Source organism: Pipra filicauda, unplaced genomic scaffold (assembly GCF_003945595.2).
Source record: "Pipra filicauda isolate LSUMZ 115617 unplaced genomic scaffold, ASM394559v2 scaffold67_size6003252_pilon, whole genome shotgun sequence".
In the NCBI taxonomy this organism is placed as follows: Eukaryota; Metazoa; Chordata; class Aves; order Passeriformes; family Pipridae; genus Pipra; species Pipra filicauda.
The window spans coordinates 2,033,796-2,055,295 of record NW_024104842.1 but is presented as its reverse complement, the minus strand read 5'-3'; the positions used below and the strand labels follow the sequence as shown (position 1 = coordinate 2,055,295).

The following is a 21,500-nucleotide window of genomic DNA, read 5'->3' as shown; positions in this document are numbered from 1 at the left end:
TCTCACTCTTGGATGACATATAGGTGCTGGAATTATCTTGCTCAAATAGACTGTGGAGAAGAGGAGGGTGTCAGGGAAAGAAAAAAGGAAGACCTGGCTTTACAGGAAGTGTATTTGGGCACACAGCATGATGTAGTTGGGTAGAGCAGTCTAGTTCAAACAGAACCCTGGGCTGTATTGGCAGGTTTTAAACAGTCTGCAAAAGGTAACTGAAAAAAGAAAACTTGATTTTCAACAGGCTTGAATTCATTATGAAAAGGATAGCAAATCCCTTTCCTTCCCCCAAAGAGAGATTAAAATCACTAGGTTTGAAAGTTAGGAGGTGAGGGAGGTATTCCCAGTTGTGTCAGTCATTGACTTTGTTTTCCTGGGCACTTTTAATTGTTTCTGCAGTTCTCTACACTTAGATTGTAATCTGCTCAGTAGGAGAACTGTCTCATTTGTTTTATACTGTAATATCGCCAATCACAAAAAAATCCTTTCTCAATCCAGGCCTTGAATTGGTAACTGTGGGTAAGAACAGACATCCAAAAATAGGTGCATTCAGTGTGAACAAAGCAGTCCTCATTCTGCAAGTGAAATCCTGTATTCAGATCAACATTTGGATGCCACTGTGTTCTTAAGAATTTTCCTTTTCGCCTTCCTGCAAGCTGAAAAAGAGAGCCTGTTTATAATACCAGCAGTAAATGATGTGGAATGATTGTTATTCAGTACTGTTATCACTTCTACCTTGTCAACCAACTCCTCACAACTCAAAGATAGTTCTGTTTTTCAACAAATTGTAGATGATGTGATTCCTATAATTTTTAAAGTATAGGAGTGTTCGTTGTTACTTCAGTGGGAAATGCTATCTGCAGCAGATAGCTACAAATGCACAATTTATTAGAAATTTCAAGTTGTGGTATTGAAAAAACAGATCTTAATAGTTTTATTGGATTTGATAGGGTGTGAAAGCAGTAGAGGAAGAACAAAGTGTTTGAGGAACTGCTTTTATTTTGTGAACTTTATGTGGGTATTTGAGTATTGTGAAAAAGAATGCATGAGAAGTTGATCGTATTTTTATTAGGTCTTTTTATTTAATGATAGTAAGAAGAGAGATAGCAGAGGCATCTTTCAGGTCTTTCATTTTGTGTCTGTCTTGTAAAGTTACTCTTAACTTTTGTTTCTCTGTGATATATTAGAGGTATATGCAGTATGTTACATTCAGCTTTTAGGTCAATGGAAGCAGTAGCTGCTTCTTTTTACCGCTTTTTCAGAAATTGTCCAGAGAGCCTAGATGAACTCTCTTCCTATCCCTCGCTGACCAGGGGTTTTATTTTGAAAAGTATGTCTAACATTAGAGTAGAACAGGTTCCCAGACACTAATTGTCACCTTCCCAGACATGATCGAGAATGCAGCTGCAGTTTGGCTGGGATGCTGGAACTGAAGGAATATGAGAATGTCATCTTGTGTTTGAGTACTGTCCTTGGGTAGTATATGTGTCTTGAGGCGCCAGTAGCGAGTAGAAATCTGCATTTAATGATCTCAAAACACCTTTTCTAGTTACAATTATCTTTCTCAGCTATATTATTTAAAGAAAAAAAATGAATGGCTCTTTGTAGTGAATCTGAGCTTCACATTTTGAGGCTTGAAGAGTATAATAGACAATTCAGAAATACTTTCTTAATGTGGCCTGGAAAAGGCAAAGTTCAGTATGCAAGCTAAGTTCATCATAACACAGGAAGCTGTGCTGGGAGAACCTAGATTATATAAACTAGTTTGCTTGCCCATTTGTGTTCTTTTAATTTCCTCCATAATTTCCTATGAATTTCCTGTTGATGACCTGTGACCTAGTTTTGGAAGATGAACTTCTGACCATATGTGATAACATTGTAAAATGCCATAAATTGGACTGTTTATTCTGTAAGCCAGTAAAGACGATGTACTAAATTTCATTGTGGTACTTAACTTTGCCTCTTACATTTTCACAGCATTTTAGAGTGAAGTAGCATTCTTCATTTTCATAGGGTGTTCTAAATTCTGCTCTCCTGAGAATTTACGTTCTTGGACTGTACAGTGACCTGTTTCACTACACATAAGCCTTAAGCTAAATATTTTTTTTAAACAGAGTGAAACGGAAATTTTTTTTACAAGGTTTTCTTAAGATTTGTGTGCTTTTAGGTGTAATTACTGCATTGCTGCCTGGGGGAGTAGAGGGGACAAAAACTTCAGAGGAGAAGTTTATTGGCTTTAACATAAAATTTGGAACAGCTGCAACCCCCACCTGTAAATCGTACATGTCTGCAGCACGTCTCTTTGGAGTACATATATCTTGAAATGGTATTGGCATGGATTGTCTGCATAAGAATGGATTTGGAAATGGAAATGTTTCCATAAGAATGGAAATGTTTTCACAGAACACAGATGCAAAAAATTGTTTTCTGCATTTTTTTTCCTCCAGCTCTAGTGAAGTCTCAGTTTCTGAACAACTTTTAAAATTTGGAAAGAGATAAAGCCATCTCTAAATGAAACATTTTGCAGTTTTTGTTTTTTGCTAGAATCACGAGACATTTTCCTCTGAGTCAGTCTAAATTTCAGTCTGTATGATTATTTTAACTGCAGAATTATTCTTCAGGAACCATGAGGGTAAAATTGAGGCATCTTTTAGAACCCTCATTTTAAATATCATATTCTTAACTACCTCTTTGCACAAGAGGTTGAAGTAGCTATGTGAGGTATTGTTTATTTTAGAGCCACATGCAGTAACTTTTTATCAGGCGTGGTCTGCCATATTGCCCATTTTGCAGCACAGTAAAACATTGTTTATGTAAGTTTATTAAATTTGATATGTTGCAAGTCTGTGCTCTGTGTGAGTGCGCTAATGGTTCTACATGAGAATGCACATTGTGTGCCCCAGGGTCTGATTCTGTTCTTTAGTGGGAAAAGTGCACAACGTTTTGTTTGACTATTCAGGTGGGAAGCCTTAGCACCCAGCAGTGCTGCTTCCATGAACAATGCATGTACCCATCTCTCTTGCACATATTGTTTGCCTGGAAAAGCTGAGGAGGACTTAGCTGTAACTGCTGAGTAATGGTCCCTTTTAATTGAGGTCTGCCTTTGAAGAAGGGCCATAGATTGGACACCTGGAGAAACTGGGGCAGGCTTACCAGAAACAAGGATGGGTGCAATGACAGAACAAAAAGAGGAGTCGTGGACAGAGCTGCTGTTCTGCCGGAGCAGGCTTGTGTTCTTGTGTCCTGGCTGCAAGAATTGTGCTTCACCTTCCCCAGTTCACCCTTAGATTTCAATTTCAGTCATTTAAGTGGCTGCATTTAATCAGGACCATCGCTCCTTCACTGGCATGTCTCTGAGCTCATTTCCGAGGCTAATAATTGATTCAGCTTTTTTTCTGCCTACCAGATGATGATCTTATTCAGTTTTCATCCCAGTGCTGATTATTCTAAATACAGCAATACCTATGTAGCAGTACAGTACACTTGGCTTTTCGTGGTTATCCTTTTTTATGCTCTCAGTGATCCCTTTTTCACACCCACAAACAATGTATTTAAGTAAAATGAAGTGTTTCACTGTAGCTTGCATTTAGAGTTAAATCATGAAAAGGTAAGTGAAAAGAGTTGAGGTAAAAAGCTCTACCTGACTCTGTCATTGTAATTAATTCACTAAGTAATGTGGTAGTTGAACAGGATGGTGTGTATCAAGCAATAGGAAAGCACACAAAATGGTGTCAATATTGAATTTTACTCATGAGTTGGTGTCAAACCAAGCTTTGTTAATTCTAGGTATATTATAATTGTCTGATGGCACAGCTGCCCTTGGGAAGTGTCGTTTTATCTCTAATAGCAAAATATCAAACCCAGCTTTTCAGATCAGAGCATTTAACCTGTGTTGTACTCCTGAATGGATGCATGTGTGTGATTGCTGTTCATAACATTGGGAGGGCTATTTCGTTATGGCAGACCAGCAGGAAGCAAAACAAAAATCTAAAACCTGCTCTGGTATACATTGCCGTGCAATGACAGTTTTGGATAATTTTTTCCAGCAAGAGCTAGAAGGACTGTAAAAAATTTTTTTTTTTCTTTTTTTACCGTAAGTGAGAACCTAAGAGTGGCTGTGCCAGTTAAGATCCAGGTCTGTCTTGCCCACTCTGCTGTGTCCAACTGTAACCACAAACAGGTGCCAAGGAAGTGGAAGGAGAGAGCAAGTGTGTGTGGTGCTTTCCCCCCTTCCCCCGCATGCTTCCCACCTCCAGCTGGCTCAGTTTGTTTAACAGTCCTCCTCGTGTTTCACTTGCAGGTTACTGTGTGACATCAGACAGTGTTTGGGGAGTGACAACTGCTCACCTTGTGTGCATTTTCAGTACTAAACTTGCATTGAGTCTCATCCTGTCCTGTTTTGTGGCTTTTTTTGCTAATGAGGACTATGCACACATGTGAAGAAGTTTTAAGGTTCTTGGTATTTTTGGTGGTGGAAGAGCAGATCAGCTGTTGGGTCATGAAGCAGCATTAATCCCATCTCTCCAAACACAACATATGCATTCCAGATTCCTGTAACTGGGATATTAATAGGATTTGTGTCATCACACATTCTCTTCTGAAGTCATGAAAGAAGCATTTGTTAATAATTTCTGTAATTCAGCTTATTCCTCCTTTCATTTAGTTTTCTTCCCTTAGTTCCTTCCATTCCTTTCCCTCTGAATTCTGGGTTTCATGAGCTGTCTCATCTTGAAGGTGACACGTACCTAGATGAAAGGCTTGCATTAAGCAGGAGTTTCTTGTTATATCAATGCTTGACATTCCAAAAATGTCAACTCCTGATTCAAATTGCAAGCAGGATCTGGTGCCAAGGCATTAGTTGTTTCTAAGTCTCCTGCTTATTAGTAAGTCAGAACTGCTGTTTCAAGACAAGAGTTGACCTGAGAAAACGCTGCAGAAGTGGATCCTAATGTTTCATGCCTCCAAGGTATCCCCTTTCCTTTTCTTGGAGGCGCTGGCTGGCTCACAAGATTAATCTTGGTTCAGCTAATAGCTAAAGGCCATAACTTTCCAGCATGGCTTCCTGAGCTTGTGACACATTGGGTGTCTCACTGAAAGTGCTGGTTTTTGCAGGAGCCAAATGTTCAACATCTCTGGAGGCTGATAAATTGGACCGGGCAGGTTTAAAAATCCACATACCTGGATTTTTATATGGGCCTGAACTGACCCAATCCATATTTTCAGCAAAAAGTCTGCTTTTGAAAACAGTGGTGGAATGTAGAGCTGAGTCCAGTCACCACTAGCTCTCTGCAGAGCTGCCAAAGTATCCATGAAAATTATGTCCCCAAGCCCTGTCAATTCATAGACCAGCATTATAGAAATGTTTTCTGAAATAGATTTCAGGTGCGTTGTGTAGATGTGGATGGAGACAACTGCATGTGGCAGTTCTTCCAGAGGTGGTCTGTGTTATGAACTGCACGTGGTCCAGCCCTCTCAAGGGACCCTCTGTTCACATTCAGTGATGCTCATGGGAATCATCTTTTTGATGTTTATGTACAAAATAACTGTACTGCATGTACTGAGTGGCATCATATATTCATGTTGGTTATATATCATTTTACTTTATACTTATATTCTTTTTAAGACTGCTCTCTTTAATCTCCACCCTTCTGCTGAAGGTTTTATATATTATTTGTTAATGTAACATCAGAGCACATCCATTTAATGTATTTTATTTGAGGAGACTATTTTGTATACCAGTGTGAGTGTGTTTTGTTTATGCTTTGTGTACATCTGCAGGTGTTTAATTTAGTTGTGCATGCTGTTAGTAATTGTAATTGACATTGCAGATGTGTTTCCTAGCAAGAATAAAATATAAACATTGGAAAAACATGCAAATGGTAGAAAATTTGGGATGCAAAACAGTAAAAATTATTAAAAAAGTAAAAAAGTGTTGAAATTTTAATAATAGACTTCAATTTAAAAAAAAATTATTGAGGATTCACTCTCAGCTGTCTTTGAATTTGTCACTTCTTGTTTCATTTGCACAAGTGTTGTTAACCACTGTTGTATCACTGAGATTCTTACAGGAGATTGACTTTTGTCCACTCCAGTCCATGATCTAATCTAATTTTAGATTAAGCACTAGTGGGTGCTTGATCAGTGTACCTCCAAAGTACATGATTTTAGAGTCTGAAGTTGCTATTCCACAATAAAAAAAAATAGCATTTTAAATTCTAGTGTACAATAAGAACAGATCAAATATCCCTTACAGGATTTCAAAACTTTATTTTGTGAACTCTTGAAAAAACATATGTGGTTTTAATCTGTATTAGCTAAGCTAGAAGCAGCAGCAAAGGTCAAATGTTAAATGTTTGGTTTGTTTGGTTTCTCTAATTGTAGGGTCATTAAAAATGACCTAGTAGAGCATGGAGTCAGATTCTTCTTTGTATACTAGTACGATTCTATTGATTTTTTAACTGAGTTATTGCTAGTTTATTGTAGCGTGAGAGCAAAAGCAAGGCCTTTGAGTCCATTGCAGGCAACAGTACAATAGTTTCTCTAGACAGAGCCAGGCAACTTGATGATGGTCAAGGGAGACCAAGGATCATTTGCAGTATGAAAATCAGCACGCTTTAGTCCAACCACATTTGTTAGTGGTGTCCATGAATTCCTAATTGTCTGATTTAAAGGGAGATAGTTACGCTGACATGGAGTAATACTATACCTGTCTTTGCAGTAGCTGTCATTAACGTGAACAGTGCCACTGCTGTGGCAGTGGTGCTCTCAGTCTGGTCTCACGTGTGCATGTAGGCTGGTGATCCCCTGCTGGCACATCTGCAAAAGGGACCTACCCCCTCTTGGTGCTCAGGTGGAGGCACTTATGTCCAAAGCATGTAAGTGAGGGGAGGGGAAGAACTGGAGTGTAAAGTGGCTGTTGTTGAGTATTACTTGCAGACTATCTTAAAATCAGGGTAAGGTGCCAGGTTTTGTGGTGAGATGTCATACCTTGCCAAAATATGCTGTGGTATAACATCATAGAGTTTATCTTTCCCTCCCACGATCCTGAGCTGCACCTTGCTGTCGTTGCAATATGGCAGTCCCTTCCCCTTGATTTTACAGCAGAAAAGCAGTGTTCAAAGGGAGATTTCTCTGGGTGGAGGCTACAGGGCTTTCCCCAGTAGTTACTCACAACTAGCTATTAAAGTGAAAAAAACCCAGGAAGTCTTTGTGAGCTGCATTTTCCATTGCTTTCTCTCATAGATGATTTCTCCCTTGTGGATACTCTGATGTCTCTTTTTATGTCAGGGCTTTGGCTTCAGTCTTTCTTCAGTATACCTTGTGATGGATCACCAAAACTTGTGGGAACATAAGACCTTGGAGACTCCTTCCTCTCTGTGAAGTTTGCTTGAGCCTGTCCAAGAGTAACAATGTGGAAGAACTAAGAGTGCAGGGGTAACAGGGACAGCAGTGCCACACCACACATTCAGCCATGAAACCAGAGCCTCCAAAAAGTCTACAAACATGTCTCCTATGTGGGAACCCAACTTCCATAGCTTTTAATTTACTGTATAGTTAGGTTATAGAAAAATTGCAGTTAAACACGAAGCATTTTATTAAGTGCAAAAGGTATCCTAATTTCATGTTCTCTTCACTAACAAATTGACAAATTTCTTTCATATTTTCCCCCGTCTCTTTCAGCAGTGGAGAGTTGGGTAACTGCTAGAAACCTGTAGCTATGCTCTCTTGCTCTCTGTTGCAAAGCATAAGTGCCCATTTCTACTTTGAAGCTTGGATGGTATATTTAATTTGACATCAAGGGGAACCTTGGATGTGTAAATATTAACAGAACGGGCCACAAATAAAGTTGGAACATTCAGCGGCACTTCACAACGCTGAAGTGAAATATATGAAGTGCAGTGTTAGCGAATGTTTATATAAAACATGCTACAGTATTACACTGAACAATTATACCTCTCTTATCTCAGGCACTTATCTCTAGCTAAAGCCAAGTGGCTTGCAGGTTTAAATTGCTCAGTATTTTTGAAGTCAGTGTGGTAATGAAATATGCTAAGCAGCTCGGTTTTATGTGTGAGCATTTTCGGTATTTTTTTTTTTGGCCTGACTGCTGTTATCTTTGAAGACACAAAAATGACACAATGTCCTTCTGAAGACACAGAAGGAAAAGGCCAAAGTCTAATGAGTTTAATTGCAAGGGCAATGTTGGTAGTTGCACTTAAACGTTCTCTTTAGCATTTGCATCTCATTTTGGCTGTTTTTGTAAGTCTTTTGTAGAGAAATACTTACATTATATGAGTGCAAATCCTGTGCCCCCCTCTTGTCACAGCCAGAAAGGGCTTGGATGACAGTGGGTTTGCTGTTCCCATGGTCAGGAGCAGGGTGGTGGGACTCTGAGGCCCCCTGCACAAGGAGCTGATGGCCTGCCACCAAGCCTGTCTGACCAAGCGTTTGTAGAAGGATGGAAGTGGTGCAAGCTAATTTGTTGAATGTCTCATGGCTGCTGCTGTGTTGAATACTTGTAAAAGATGCCTGAAACCAGTTCAGAGCAGCAGTGAGAGTAAATCGAGGCATGGCTTTTTTATAGAGATCTAGAAATCATAATTATGCTCAGGTATTTGTTGGTATGGGTAGGTTTGTTGTATTGCTTTTGTTCTTTGAAAAGCAAAAGGCATAACCTGCTTTTGTGGCTTGTGTTCAGATGAGAAGTTCTTGTTTGCTGTATAGTTTAAAATGGCAGAGATTTTTTTTCTTTTAGTGTGTGAACCACAAAAGTTGGAATCTTATGTTGCTTCTCCTCATATTCATGATTATAGAAGATGTCTCCATTGTGATTGCAGCTATAGTTTACACGGAGGAATAGCATTAGGGAACAAATGCATATTGGATTTATAGCTTTTCTTAGGATAGTTCATCAAACAAGAGCAACCAACTCTTCTTGTGACATTAGCAAATGCTCTGTGCCTTGCCAGTAGTGCCTGAAAATACTGCAGTCTGGCTTTGGAGATCAAAGGTGGGATGTGCTTTCTAGGGGTTCTCAAAGCCTCAGCAGTATGGAACAGGTGTGGAGGTGTGCTTACCATCAAGACCATAAAAAACTACATGTGCTTTTACTTGGTTTCTTTTTATTTCAAATCTAGCACTCCTGAAGTTCCTACGCTTCTCACCTTGACTAGTCAAAGGTTAACTGTTTTTCCTTCTTCGCTTACTTCTCACTCTCTTCACTCTTACCTTTCACTTCCTACATTGCAGTCAGGAATAAGTACAAAATTCAGTGTCAGAATTCCTAAAAATTCCTAAATTCCTCCATATTGGGACCAGCGAAGCCAAAGAAGTAGGTATTTCTTTGTAGTCTGATACAGGAAACCCAGCAACTTGATGGTATTTAGTGCTGATTTGTAGCTTCTTGATGCTGCCTTCTGTGTTTAGCAGTGCTTTGCCAGGCATTGGTCAAATGGACCTCAGGTCCAATATGACATTTTAGAAATTTTGATCATGCCCCTGACTCTTGAGACAAAAAGCTTAGCATCAGTTTTACAAAGTGGAGTGAAGTCTGCCTGGAAGGAGCTGAATTGTGCTACTTAGAAGAGCAGCCAGACAAGTGTACATGGAGAAACAGTTCAGGAACTCTGAAGCCAAAAGTACTGATTTGGGAAGTGATTTATAAGCTGTTTTTTTGCAGGATTTATAGCCATTTTTTCTCAAAACGTCACTGACAAACCCTCCTCATACCAAGGAAGCAAATTGTATTTCAAAGATTGTGTCACCAAGAGAAAGAGATCATTTTTACTTGTTGGCATTACTGATATATTAATGGCATTCTCTAAAGCACCTTCATACATCTCAGGACTGTTGATGATCTGACAGTGAGTGGCTCTATTCTGAAATTATTTCCAGAACAAAACTTTTACCTCTTCATGTGTACTTTACCAGTAACTTTCAGATAGTTTCCTGTGACATTTGTAGGCAGTTTGACCTGTAAAATGTCAGCAAGTATGAAGAGAATTTCAGGAAACCAGATTAAACCACTGATTTTGAGCTAGTATTTCTGCTTTATCTCTGGTTCTCAGTTCTCAGAGTTGAAAATCCATCTGTGCAGCAGTGGCACATTTTTACTCCTGGCCTTTACCCTGAACCCTCCTGCCTTTATCTCACCCTCACCTCTTCTGGGTGCTCTGCCCCCAGCCAATGACCCTGCTTTCAGGAAAGAGCCCTTCCCACAACTTCGCTTTCCGCTATCGTAAAACATAGGCAGAGCTCGAAGTGCAAAGTTTGTTTTTACAAGGGAATCAAAAGAGAACTGTGACTAATCAACATAAGCAAGGTATCAAGACCTGTTGGATTTGGGAGTACAAACAATTGCTCTTTAGCTTACTTACTGTGAATATTAAAATACTCTATTTGGAGAGAGAATATTTATGGAGGTTTTTATTATTAGGTGGTGTGCATATATGTGTTGTCTCTGTATGGACTCATTTGCTTGTGCCCAAAAGTAGTGGTGCTCCCCTCACATGTAGTCAGGACATTTTACTGGGATCTGTACAGTGCACTCAGACCAAGCTTAATGCAAATCAGTGTCTTCTCAGTAAAGATGCAACAAGAAGTCGTAGCAACTTTGATATATTTTCAGTTTTTCTTGCTACCTTTTTATTAAACAACAGCTTATTTTAAAAATCAAAACCAATGTTGTGCACCGATCATTAACATGAATAATTTTGTTATTTTTGGGTAAGTTTTTTTCTTGGTTTTGCTGATTTGAAGCCTTAGGGTTTGGGGGAGAGATGAGGTAATTGTATTTATTGTTTGCACAAGCAATGTAATATTTTTTCTGGAGATGACAGTGGTATGTTCAAGTAACGGTTTAAAACTATTTAAAGACAAATACATGTTTGGTGTGTAAAAGTCACTAACCAAAATCTGTAGTAAAATTATCTTGAATTTGTTGACCTAACTTTATGTAGCAGATAGCAAAGAAGTTTAATCCCAGAAATATAAATTCTGATGAATTCTGATGATCTGGATGCTACCGTTCCCCCATTTTTAAGCCATTCATTAAAAAGAAGGAAAAGAAAAAAGAAACTAAAGGTTAAGGTCAAAATATTCTGACTTTCAATCTAGTCATTCTTCTGGGCAAAAAAATACTACTCTTTTTAGGTCACGTGGCTCACTTCTGTTGCATTTAGGTTCCGGTGGCAAGAGTACTTGTTCTAATTTAGTGCATTCACGATTTTAAAGTAGTTTAGTCAGACTTTTATGTTTGAACTAAAATAAATAGGCATATGGCAAGTGGAAGAACATATAGTCACTTGGCTGCCTCAAAATTCTTTCGAGGTCAAGAATTTGAAAACAGGAACCTATAGTGCAGTTTGTGAGCACAATAGGAACAGCTGGTGCTCAGCACTTTTGAAAATGAGGTCACTTTATTCTTGGTGGAAATGTGCAAAATGGGTCATCTGGGCATAGGCTTAAGACAAAGGCTAAGCACGTGGCCATTTATAACGAAGTTGTCCATGCTTCCAGAACTAGTTGGTTAAAAGGATTCAGTTAAAGAGGGAAACACTGGGATACGTCTGCACTTTCCCAACTTTTGGAAGCATAATTCCTGCTAGGAAAATAAATTACTGCCATGTATTTTTGAAGATCTGCTTATCCTGAGGATGACATCATCCATATTTTCCACAGTCACCCCTCCCTCTGATGCCTTTCTGCTCATCCTTCACATAACCTACTTTAGGAAACACTGCTCCATTGTACAGTCGTTGGGAACACTGCTTCTCCACCAGTCTCAGCCCTGGGAATTCCCTGGTCCTGCCAACAAAACAAAGGAGAAAATCCAAAACATGCACAAACCCCAGAGCATCACTAGCAAAATCTAAAGATGCATTAGGAAAGATAACAAGAACTCAACTTAGATTTGACTTTTGATTCTTTCCTTATAATATTCTATTCAAAATATACATAAGTTGATGGCATTAAGGCCATGTTTTGCACTTTTGTTAATTGAATAGCTGTTGCTAACACATCCAAGGTGATGGTATGAGTCACGGGATACAGGTATATCGGAGTTGGCAAATTTGAGACCTGATACTGATCGTTGTTGACTGTTGAAGTTTGGTAGGAGAACTCATGTATTTCCAATAGGAGTGTGCAGGTCTTGAATTCCAGACCCTGCCCCCCATCATCCCAATAGCCTGTACAAGAGATCATAGGAAAAATTCAGATTGGAAGGGATCCCAGGTGATTGTAGTCCAGCCTCTTCCTTGTGAATATACATTATTCCTCTCAAATGGAGTTGAATCTTTGTGCATAAACAGTGCTTTTTAAATCAAAGTAAATTCTGTTAATTTAATTGTGGAATAGTACATGCAGATCACACTGGCTTTAAGCAAAAGGTTGAAGTCCGTGCTAAAATAAACTGCACTGCTAATTCAAGGACTACCCATTTTGTCATTAATGACCTTACTTTAAAGAGTATTTTGTTAATCTAGCCATTTATTGCTTTAGTTACAAAAAAAATACTGATTTTATTTATTACATAATACTTCTGTGTCTTTGTTCTCACTTTTTTATGCAGTTTTGTGACCGGTTGGTGGCATAACCCAAGAAAGTATATAGCGTCATTGGCGAGAATAAACAAAGCAGAAGGGGGAAAAACCCCTATTCTCAAATCCTGTGTATTTTGCCTCCTGAGGTGGACCTGTGCTGGAGCTAGTCAGGGCTGCATCTCAGAGCTAGCACCAGATTTCAGATGTGCCCATGAGAATGGTTCTCATTATTTTCTCATTATCATAAGTTTCATTTACTAAGGCAGGCTTGAAGATTGCCTTTGTACGAGTGAGGAAATTTGCCTGTCTAAACCAGGCTCACATTTTGGCTAGTTTCTAACAAGAGCTGTCAAAAAGAGCATGGAGGAAGATGACAAAGTGGTGACAGCAGCAGTACAAGGAATTCTGGACTGGAAAAGCAAAATACAATGAGATAGCTCCATGGTTGGCAAAGTGCAGCCAGAACTAAGCTGGGGTATCGGCATACATTGTTGCAGAACAGTGTGTTGCTTTTATAGTGTGTGTTATAGGTTTGGATTTGAAAAGTGTTTCTCTTCCATCGAAGAAACTTCCATTGAACTATATATATGATGTGATAAGTATTCAGTGACAGCTAAGTAGTTAGTATGAAGATGCATAACAGGTTAGGGTTTTTTCCTCCCTACTACAAGGTCTTGGATGTCTTTCAGCAGTCAGAAGTACTATCTTTTGATACCATGTGGCTTTACTACTTTCAGGTTCACTGGTAGAGGAAAGCGCTTAAAAAGCAAAGCATAAGATTCCCACACTGTCTTTCTGTCTTAAAGGTATGTCTTGGATGAATTGCTGCATTGAAGTGTAATTAATCACTAGCTGGGAGATAGAATAAGGGTGGCTGGCATAGCAGACAGAAGAAAAACTGTCTGTGAGATGCCCAGATGAATGGACCATGTCTGGAGGAGCAGTGGTGGTGTCTGTCTTGTTTTCATGACATGTATTGTGTCTCCCTTTTGACTTCATCTCAAGTTCTAGTAGAGGGTTTTCAGGTCATGAGGGAGACTTCTCCGGCTTTTGCAATCACTGTAATTGATTCTGGCTTTGCAGAAGAGGTATTTAAAGGGTAACAGTAGTATTTACTAGTCATTTCACAGCACGTTTTCTATTTCCTTTCATCCTCATTTGAAACTGTTGCTGAACTAATAAATATAACACTTCATAAGTTATTTCTCTAGGATATCATGTGTAGTCACTTCCACCTTTGCAGAAGTTGCATGCTAAAGAAGCTGTGTATGATGCGGATTCCATTTAGAAAAGACCCATTTCTGGCATCCCTGCAGTATCTTCTACATGACCATGTTTTTCTTTCTTGATCAGAGCTAAAAGCTTTGTGCATGTGGTAGACGGATAAAACTGTGTGCCCTATAATAATGCAACAGTGATTTGGGAACTCTGTATTGCGTTATACATTTACCTTGAAGTGAGCAGTTTTCTTTTCAACTTTCTACACAGCCAAGACTTTCAAGTCTTGTCTATTGATATTTAGACTTTAGACAAGTCTAAATATCAATACAGGTAGGTTGCAAACCAGTTGTAGTCCTACTTTAAATAGAGTCATTGAAAACATTTAGACTGCATCTGTCCCCTTAATGTGGAGCAAGAGGAATAGAGGTGCAGCTCTTTAAGCCTGTGATCTGCCTGGAGAAAACTGTCGTCAGTGCAGAGACCATAAAGCAATTTTAGGGATGCCTTTAGAGGACAGTGCACAAGCATTAAGTAGGGTGACTTCGGAAAAAAGAAGGTATATTCCAGGATAAGACTTCTGCATGCTTGAGCTTCAGGGAGAGAGTTGTAATTAAACAATTCCTGAGAGCCCAGAGCAGGGCAAGGGGAGAAGCCCAGAGGGCATCCAAAGTTGCCTTCACCAATCTGACATTCTCCATTAGGCAGTAACAAGAGGAGACCAGAGCATAACCTAATGTGCTGGATGTCTGTGCTGCAACAAGAAAGGTGCCCTGGATTGTGAATTTATACATTTTAAACATAAACGACCCACTGCTCACCAACTCTGCCTAAGTCAAAACACTTTACTTCCTTAGGTACCTAAGCTAGTGACCACATAACAACTCTGATCTCTTCCCCTGTAAAATGCAGTGTTGCAGCTTACCATACTTTGTGTTGACTCATGCATCAAACCCCTTGATTTAAACAATATTCAAGTATAATTAGCTTAGTCTGCCATATTCTAATATTAACTGTCATAAGAAGTTTTACTGAGCACCTTACCTGTGCTAAAATCTTTCTCACCTGCTCTGAACTTCCCCCCCCCAATTATGTTGACTGTGGAAGAAAAGTTTATTCAACAAGTAATGCATGTTTGCATGTATGTATACATATTACAAATACACAGACATTTGTTTCTACATTTTTTAACTTTTCTGTGTCTTTTTTTTGTTCGTTCTGTACTGTTTAGTTTATTTCAATGCAGCTTACTGTGATACTAAACACTGCATCTTTTGTAGTGTTTTTACATTCTTAATTGAAAGCTGTGGAGGCCTGTGTAGATTCTTTGTCACCCATATGAGCACTTAATGTAGCTTACTTTATTCTATCTCCATGAGTCTTGTTTTAAGTGTTTTCTGTCTATCTTTTGCTTTTTGTGCTATGGGTTAGATCACGTACATGATGCTTTTGTTTTGATTTTGTGGACAGGTGACTCCCAAACTCGAGATCCTTTGTGATTTTCTTTGTCACTCCGAATACTCATACGAATCTATATTTTCACAACTTACTATGCTCTGTATCTCTGAGCAAAATTCATTTAATGTACTCTTGAAGACCAAACACAGTGTTTTGTTGATGTTGCTACAGTGGGTTTTCATTCCTATTTCATTGAATTAATACATTTTTGCCCAACAATAATACTGAGTTCTTCAAATATTTGGTGTCAGATGCTTTTGTCTTAGTCTTTTTCAAGAGTATTTTGGCCAACAAAATTGAGTCTTTGCTATTTTTAAATTGCTTCTCAGAGTAATTCTTAGTATCTGTCACATTGTAAAAATACTTGGTGTATGATTCTGAGGGGAAACAGTGGGGAGGACCTAAGGGATAATTTCTTAGCACCCATAATGATGGTGAAGTTTTGGTTTAGTCTGACCTCTGCTGGGTAAGTCTTGGACTTGGCTCTTCCTCTCTATCCCGACACAACACTGCTCTCCCTTTGTATTGTCAATAACTTCTCCACGACCAGAAATTCAAGTCTTGACTCTACAAGCACAGACTTCACCTAAATTCAAGTGACTGGTGTGCAGATGAAGAGAAAATGCCTTTCTATTCTTATTGTAATTATTTATTTGTATTGCAATTCGGTACCTGTTGTGTTGGGGACATAAAGTATTGTAAATACTGCAAAGCCTTAAACTCTGTGTAGTGAAAGAGGTGCAAAATACCTGCAGAATAAAATATTCTCCTACCTTTTATACTGCCAGCAAATTCTGTCAGTGAAATAATTGCGCACAAAAGAAGAATCCAGATTGTTAACTATTGTTTGCAAGAGAAACCTCACTTTGGAATTTGGGGAGTGTGGAGTAAATTATCTTTTGGGAGATTGGGAGCTTTTATTCCCTCTTTGTGCAGCAGAACCATTACCTTCCTTATCCTTGTAGTTATGTGTAGAAAAACTGAGTTAAGAACAACTTCTGTAAATGATGCATAAATTTAATTGATTTTTGTTTTAAAAATATCAACAAGGAAAAAAGAGATAGGAGTGATTCTTAACATTCTGTCATTCAGCCCTTGTCTGATGATGAGAACCTCTCTGCGTGTGTGTGTGTGTGTGTGTGTGTGTGTGTGTGTAAGGGAGTATGTATATAAATGGAGAAAACTGTTGGTAAAATAGAGCCCATCCATTCTGAAATGAATAGTCCCGTCTGCACCAAGGATGTAGTATGTTCTTTAGCATTTGAGTCACTTCTTTCTAGTGGTTTGATGTTAATCTCTGTTTTCCCAAGACATGGGGAGAGCAGTGGGAATTTATTTCCTGTCTACCTCCAAACCACTGCAGCTACCAGAATAGCCATAACTGTCTTACCACAGTGGCTAGTGAAGTCCCCCATGATGTCTGCAAGGCCAGACTGCCTGGGGGTTCTTCAAGACAAAGCTGGGTTACAGACCTGCTACCTGTCATCACTGAGGATGAGAAAAGGGAAAAAATGGAAATGTGGGGTACCGTATTCTCTCATGTCAGCTTGACTTGATGGAGGAGTGCTGTAAGGGAAATGGTGTGCATACGCTGTTGTGGCACACATTCAATAGGGAGCACTGTGCTATGTGATGGGGATGTAAGTGGTATTTGTTTTATGGGGTATTATGGAACTCTGAGAACTTGTTAAAAGCTGTGACTATAACTTGCTGATTTTTTTTTTCCCCTCAGCACTGATACCTATATGTTGTGAAACTAAGCTGATTTGTTAACAAGTAAAAAAACTGGAAGGAAAAAAACCCCAACCTTTTGAGTTTGTTCTAGCTGCTTTTATTTAGTTGTATTTTCCTTTAAATATGTAAAACAAAGGATGTCCTAGTGCGTGGGAAATAGAGTTTCTCATTTCTAACTAAGCTTATATTCTTCATATGGGAGGTACAAGCACTGGTATGAGGAGGATGGGGTTTGTGGAGGTAAACTGTAATACCTGGTTGTGTATTCTCAGGAGACATTATCTGTTGCCTGTGTAACTAAATGTATAACAAGAAACGAAGATTGGTAACCCATGGAGGCAATCACTGGAAAATTATCTACCTGGGGTCTCGTAAACTGTCTTGAGCTGCATCTTAATGAAGAGTTCTCAAGTGATGCATGCCTAGACTGTGAGAGACTATGGGTAGATATTAACAGGACATTGAGCTAATTGCTGACACAGAGCTGATTCTCCTTCTTTCTTGCCTTTGAACCTTAATTACATCCTGAGAATGAAGACTGGACCAAGAAAGAAAAATAAAATATAAAAAAGAACCCTATAGTACCCCAACCCACCCTCTCCCCCAAAGAAACAAAACCCCCAAAACAATCAAACCTCCAACCCAAAAAAGGGTTCTTGGGAATCAATTTTGGATAGCAGGTTGTGGGAATGAAGTGAGGGTGCTGCTGCCTGGAAGGAATTTGACTTCTGCAGTAAACTGGGTAGAAATTGTATCTCTCTGCACTAGCAGGTTGTTCCATGACTAGAAGTGCTGAGCAGCATTTGGAGGCTATGGATTCCACCCTGCTTCCAGTCCTGCCATCTTCCAGGCCAGCAGATGAGTCCTGTGTCCAAACAGATGCATGGAAAATGTGTTCAGGATGCTCAGTCCATCCCTTCATTCCCCATGGTCAAGTGAAGAGCCTTGTTAGTTTTGTCTCTTTGGTCTGGGTAGCCAAGGGACCACTGTGCTGTTGGTCTGCCCTGGTCATAGACTTGTCCAGTTTTGCTTTGAAGGAAAAGCATTTTCCAGACACCTTCCCCTTTAAAAGCCAGGGCTTCATTATGGATGCTGTCAGCATCTACTGGCAACCCCCTCAGGACAGGTCTCTCTCTCTCTCTTTTTTCCTTTAAATCTTTTGTTTGTTTGTTTGTTTAGCTTAAATCTTAAGAAATTACATCTGTTTCCTGATTGCTGTAGATTTTTTTCTCTCAGGAATTTAAAAACTGTCTCTTTTTTTTCTTCACAACTGTTTAGATCCCTCCCTTCTGCCTCCTCCACTCCCACTTCCTTCATTTTCCATCTCATTCTGAAGAGCATTTCCCCTTTCTCATTATATTATGTGTGCTCTTTTGCTCTCCCCCATCACTATCAACCCTCCCCCCCCCCCCCCCCCCCTCCTTTCAGGCAGGATAGAGCACACTTTATCTTCTTTCTGAATCTTAAGCAAAACCTTTCTGATCTCTCTGTGTGTTCTGGAGCAGAACATGCCAGGATCGGAACACGGTGAGGCTGAAAGCAAAATCACTGAAGCAATGATTGAGAGTCATCTTGAAAGTAGAAAGTTAACTTTGTGATTCATTATCTTCTACACAAGAGCTAGAAAGTTCTTTCCGTGACTGTACATTTAAAGTGCTTGCATTTTGAATAAGCTCAGGACGTTTATTTGAATATGTAAGACACTGGTGTGAGAGTTTTCAAGTGCATTGTTCAAGCACATTTATGTGTTTTGGAGTCTGCCATTTGTCACATCAAAACACTTAAATTGCTCTGTCTTTTTGGTTTTGTTGGGTTTTGGTTTTGGTATGTTTTCTTTCTCTTTTTAAGGGGGTGCAGTGGGATTAGTCAGAGAATCAAGATAATGGCTTTAACAAACGGAAATAGTTTGTATGAATAAGTCTACAAGCAGCTCCTCATTCAAGCATTATTAGAAACACATTTTAAATCACTTTCACCCATACAGTTTTGTGTGCATCCTTTGGGTTTTTAATAGAAGGTGGTACAAAATTAACTCCCAAGGTGAGGAATTCTCTTTCTGAAGAGGTTGCATGGTGTCATCTGCGGTATTTCTGAAAGATCATAATTTTTTTTTTCCCCACATGCTTTTTGTGGCAGGTCTCTACAAAAGTATGAAATCCAGTTAGATAAAGCAGAAATTCGGGATGAAGTTTCTAGCTAAAATCCTTTTCTGCCTCTGAAAGTTTAGCTGTGTGTTAGTTTACTATATTTTCAAAAAGTTGGTGCTACTTTTTAATGGACATGTTATTTTTTTCAGCTAATAGCTGGTTAATGAATAGCCCTGACTGTTGGAAGGTTACAAGAATGATGCATCCAATACAAGAGAGGCATGGGGACATTTCCAGTGGTATGTCTACCTTGTTTTGTAAGACAATATCCATCATTAAATTGACATTTAAAACAGCTGGTGTTGTGTGCTCATCTTTGTGAGAGGCAGCAATGTCACAGGACTTTCTCTTTTACATCTCGGTAATAGATAGTGAATGTTAAATGATGCTATTAAGGATCTGGACTCTTATCAGAGACAGTAGAAAAAGTTGCAGATAGTCTATATTGTTGATGACAGAGCTCAGGCATAAGATCACAGAGATGACAGACAAATGCCTGAATGTTGTGTCCGGGGTTCAAGAACCTGTCCACCGGTTGGATCCTCTTTTCACAGTGCTTGTTTACTATTGCTGTTTGTTATGTTCACTAGCAGTGAGAAAATGACAGCTTTTCACGGGCTTTGAGCATTGATGAGCTTTAAGGCAAAACCACAACAGATCTTTAAACAGTCTTGGAGCTTTTGCCATGGAGCAACCAGAACTCATTTTTCCAGAGTATTTTTGTATGCGTTAGAAATGGGTGACACAGAATGTTTTCTTAGTATAATTTGTTCACTTACAGAAAGTTACCCTTTTCTGTTCCCTTGAACATCGAAGTAGGAACAAACTGAGGGCTGGCAGTCCCCTCCTACATAAATGCTTGGTTAGGCACTCCGAATCTTATTCGCAGGATCAAATTGTCTGCTCCTGAGACTCTCACCTCATTCACTGAAGTTAAGCAGCATTGTACCAGGTCCCAGCCTGACCTGAAAAACCCTTCTAGCTCCACATTCTTCCAGCAGCAAGCCTGGGCTGCTAAGCTTGACAGTGTCCTTCTGAGCTGATAAGCAACTCACAAGGTGGGAAGGATGAAATCATGCTTTAGACAGCATCACCATTCTGGTTCCTTTGCTTGGGGCATGACTTTATCACTTCAGAATCAAGATTTGAAATTAAAAATAAACATTTTCAAAGCAATCCTGCAGCCCCGCAGGGGTTTGTCTTAATTCTTACTGCTTTGTAGCCTGTCTTCCAAGTATTCAGATGCTTCTCCAGCTAACATCCTTCCCACAGTTGCCTTCTGGTAGGGGCCTGATTCTGAAGACAGATGCACTTGGGGTCTTTGAGTCCTACCTCTTGCTACTGCTGCAGGTGACTGTTAAACCTTTTCATAAATCACTCTAGATCCATTTTAAAACCACATTTTGTCCTCATTGTTCCTCTTAGAAGACTGTGCGTTACTCACTGCTGTCATAGCTAGTGATTCTCAGTTCCAGTCTGAATTTTCTGTTTGCTGAAACAGTACTGTTTTCTGGGTGATGCACAGTGAGCATCTCCCCAGTGCTGGCAGACTTGGCTCTTTACTGTTTGTTCTGCCTAAGTGCATAGCTTTAGTAAAGTGATAAACTTCTATGGTGCAAAATTAGGTGTATTTTAAGGTTTATGTTTTAGATTAGAAGAAGAATTCTTGTAACGGTCACATTAGATGCTGACTAAGTTTTTGGATAGAATCTGTTCTGTAGTGTATCCGCTGTCTCCTTTTGGTTTCTTTTCAGTTTGTTTTTAATTTGGGTGTGATGGACAAGATCTCTGTCTCAGACTTAAAATATTTCTGCTTTCTTTTTGAAACATTTTTTCTAGCTCTTTTTTTTTCTTGCATGCATGAAGTGCTTAATACCCTCCATCTGCATGAAAATCTTTTGTATATAGCTCTGAAAGCTCCCTTAGGATTGTAGACTTTTTTAAATGGAGCGATTTAAACATTTTCCACACAAATGGGCACTTGGGGCAAATGTCATTATAAAAATCGTAAGAATATTTGTTAGATATTTTCACTGGGTTTTGTTGTTTGTTTTTTCTTTTAAGACCTACCTCTCCAGTCACAGTGGAGATTACAAGTCAAATAGAATCAGCATGATTTATGTTACTGGCAGAGAAGTAAGGAGTTTGTAAGACTGAGAAGGTAGACATTAATAAGAAAGAGAAACAATAGACAGTCTTCTCTGCTTTAGTCAACACAGAACAGGTGTTGAAGCTGATGTAATGGCATTGCTACTTTCCTACTCTGAGTTGTACATACATATTTATAAACACATGCAAATCAATAAAAAATTGAGTTTGCAAGATAAATTAATAAAACAGAGATTGAGATGCAGAACAAAGCAAAAAATTCAAATCCTGCTCAGACTGAATGAAAGTTTTCATTTGA

The 21,500-nt window shown here is 39.1% G+C and overlaps 1 protein-coding gene across 5 annotated transcripts in view; it reads left to right on the top strand.

The window, feature by feature from the left end:
- STOX2 (storkhead box 2) overlaps positions 1 to 21,500 on the top strand; it is a 155,441-nt gene that overhangs the window by 81,665 nt on the left and 52,276 nt on the right. The window contains exon 2 of one of the 5 annotated variants that reach the window (XM_039388741.1): positions 19,243 to 19,332. The exons of the other annotated variants lie outside the window; for them this stretch is intronic. Within the exon in view, the coding sequence (XP_039244675.1) occupies positions 19,243 to 19,332 (90 nt within the window). The remainder of the gene's footprint in view (positions 1 to 19,242; positions 19,333 to 21,500) is intronic. 5 annotated transcript variants of the gene reach the window in all.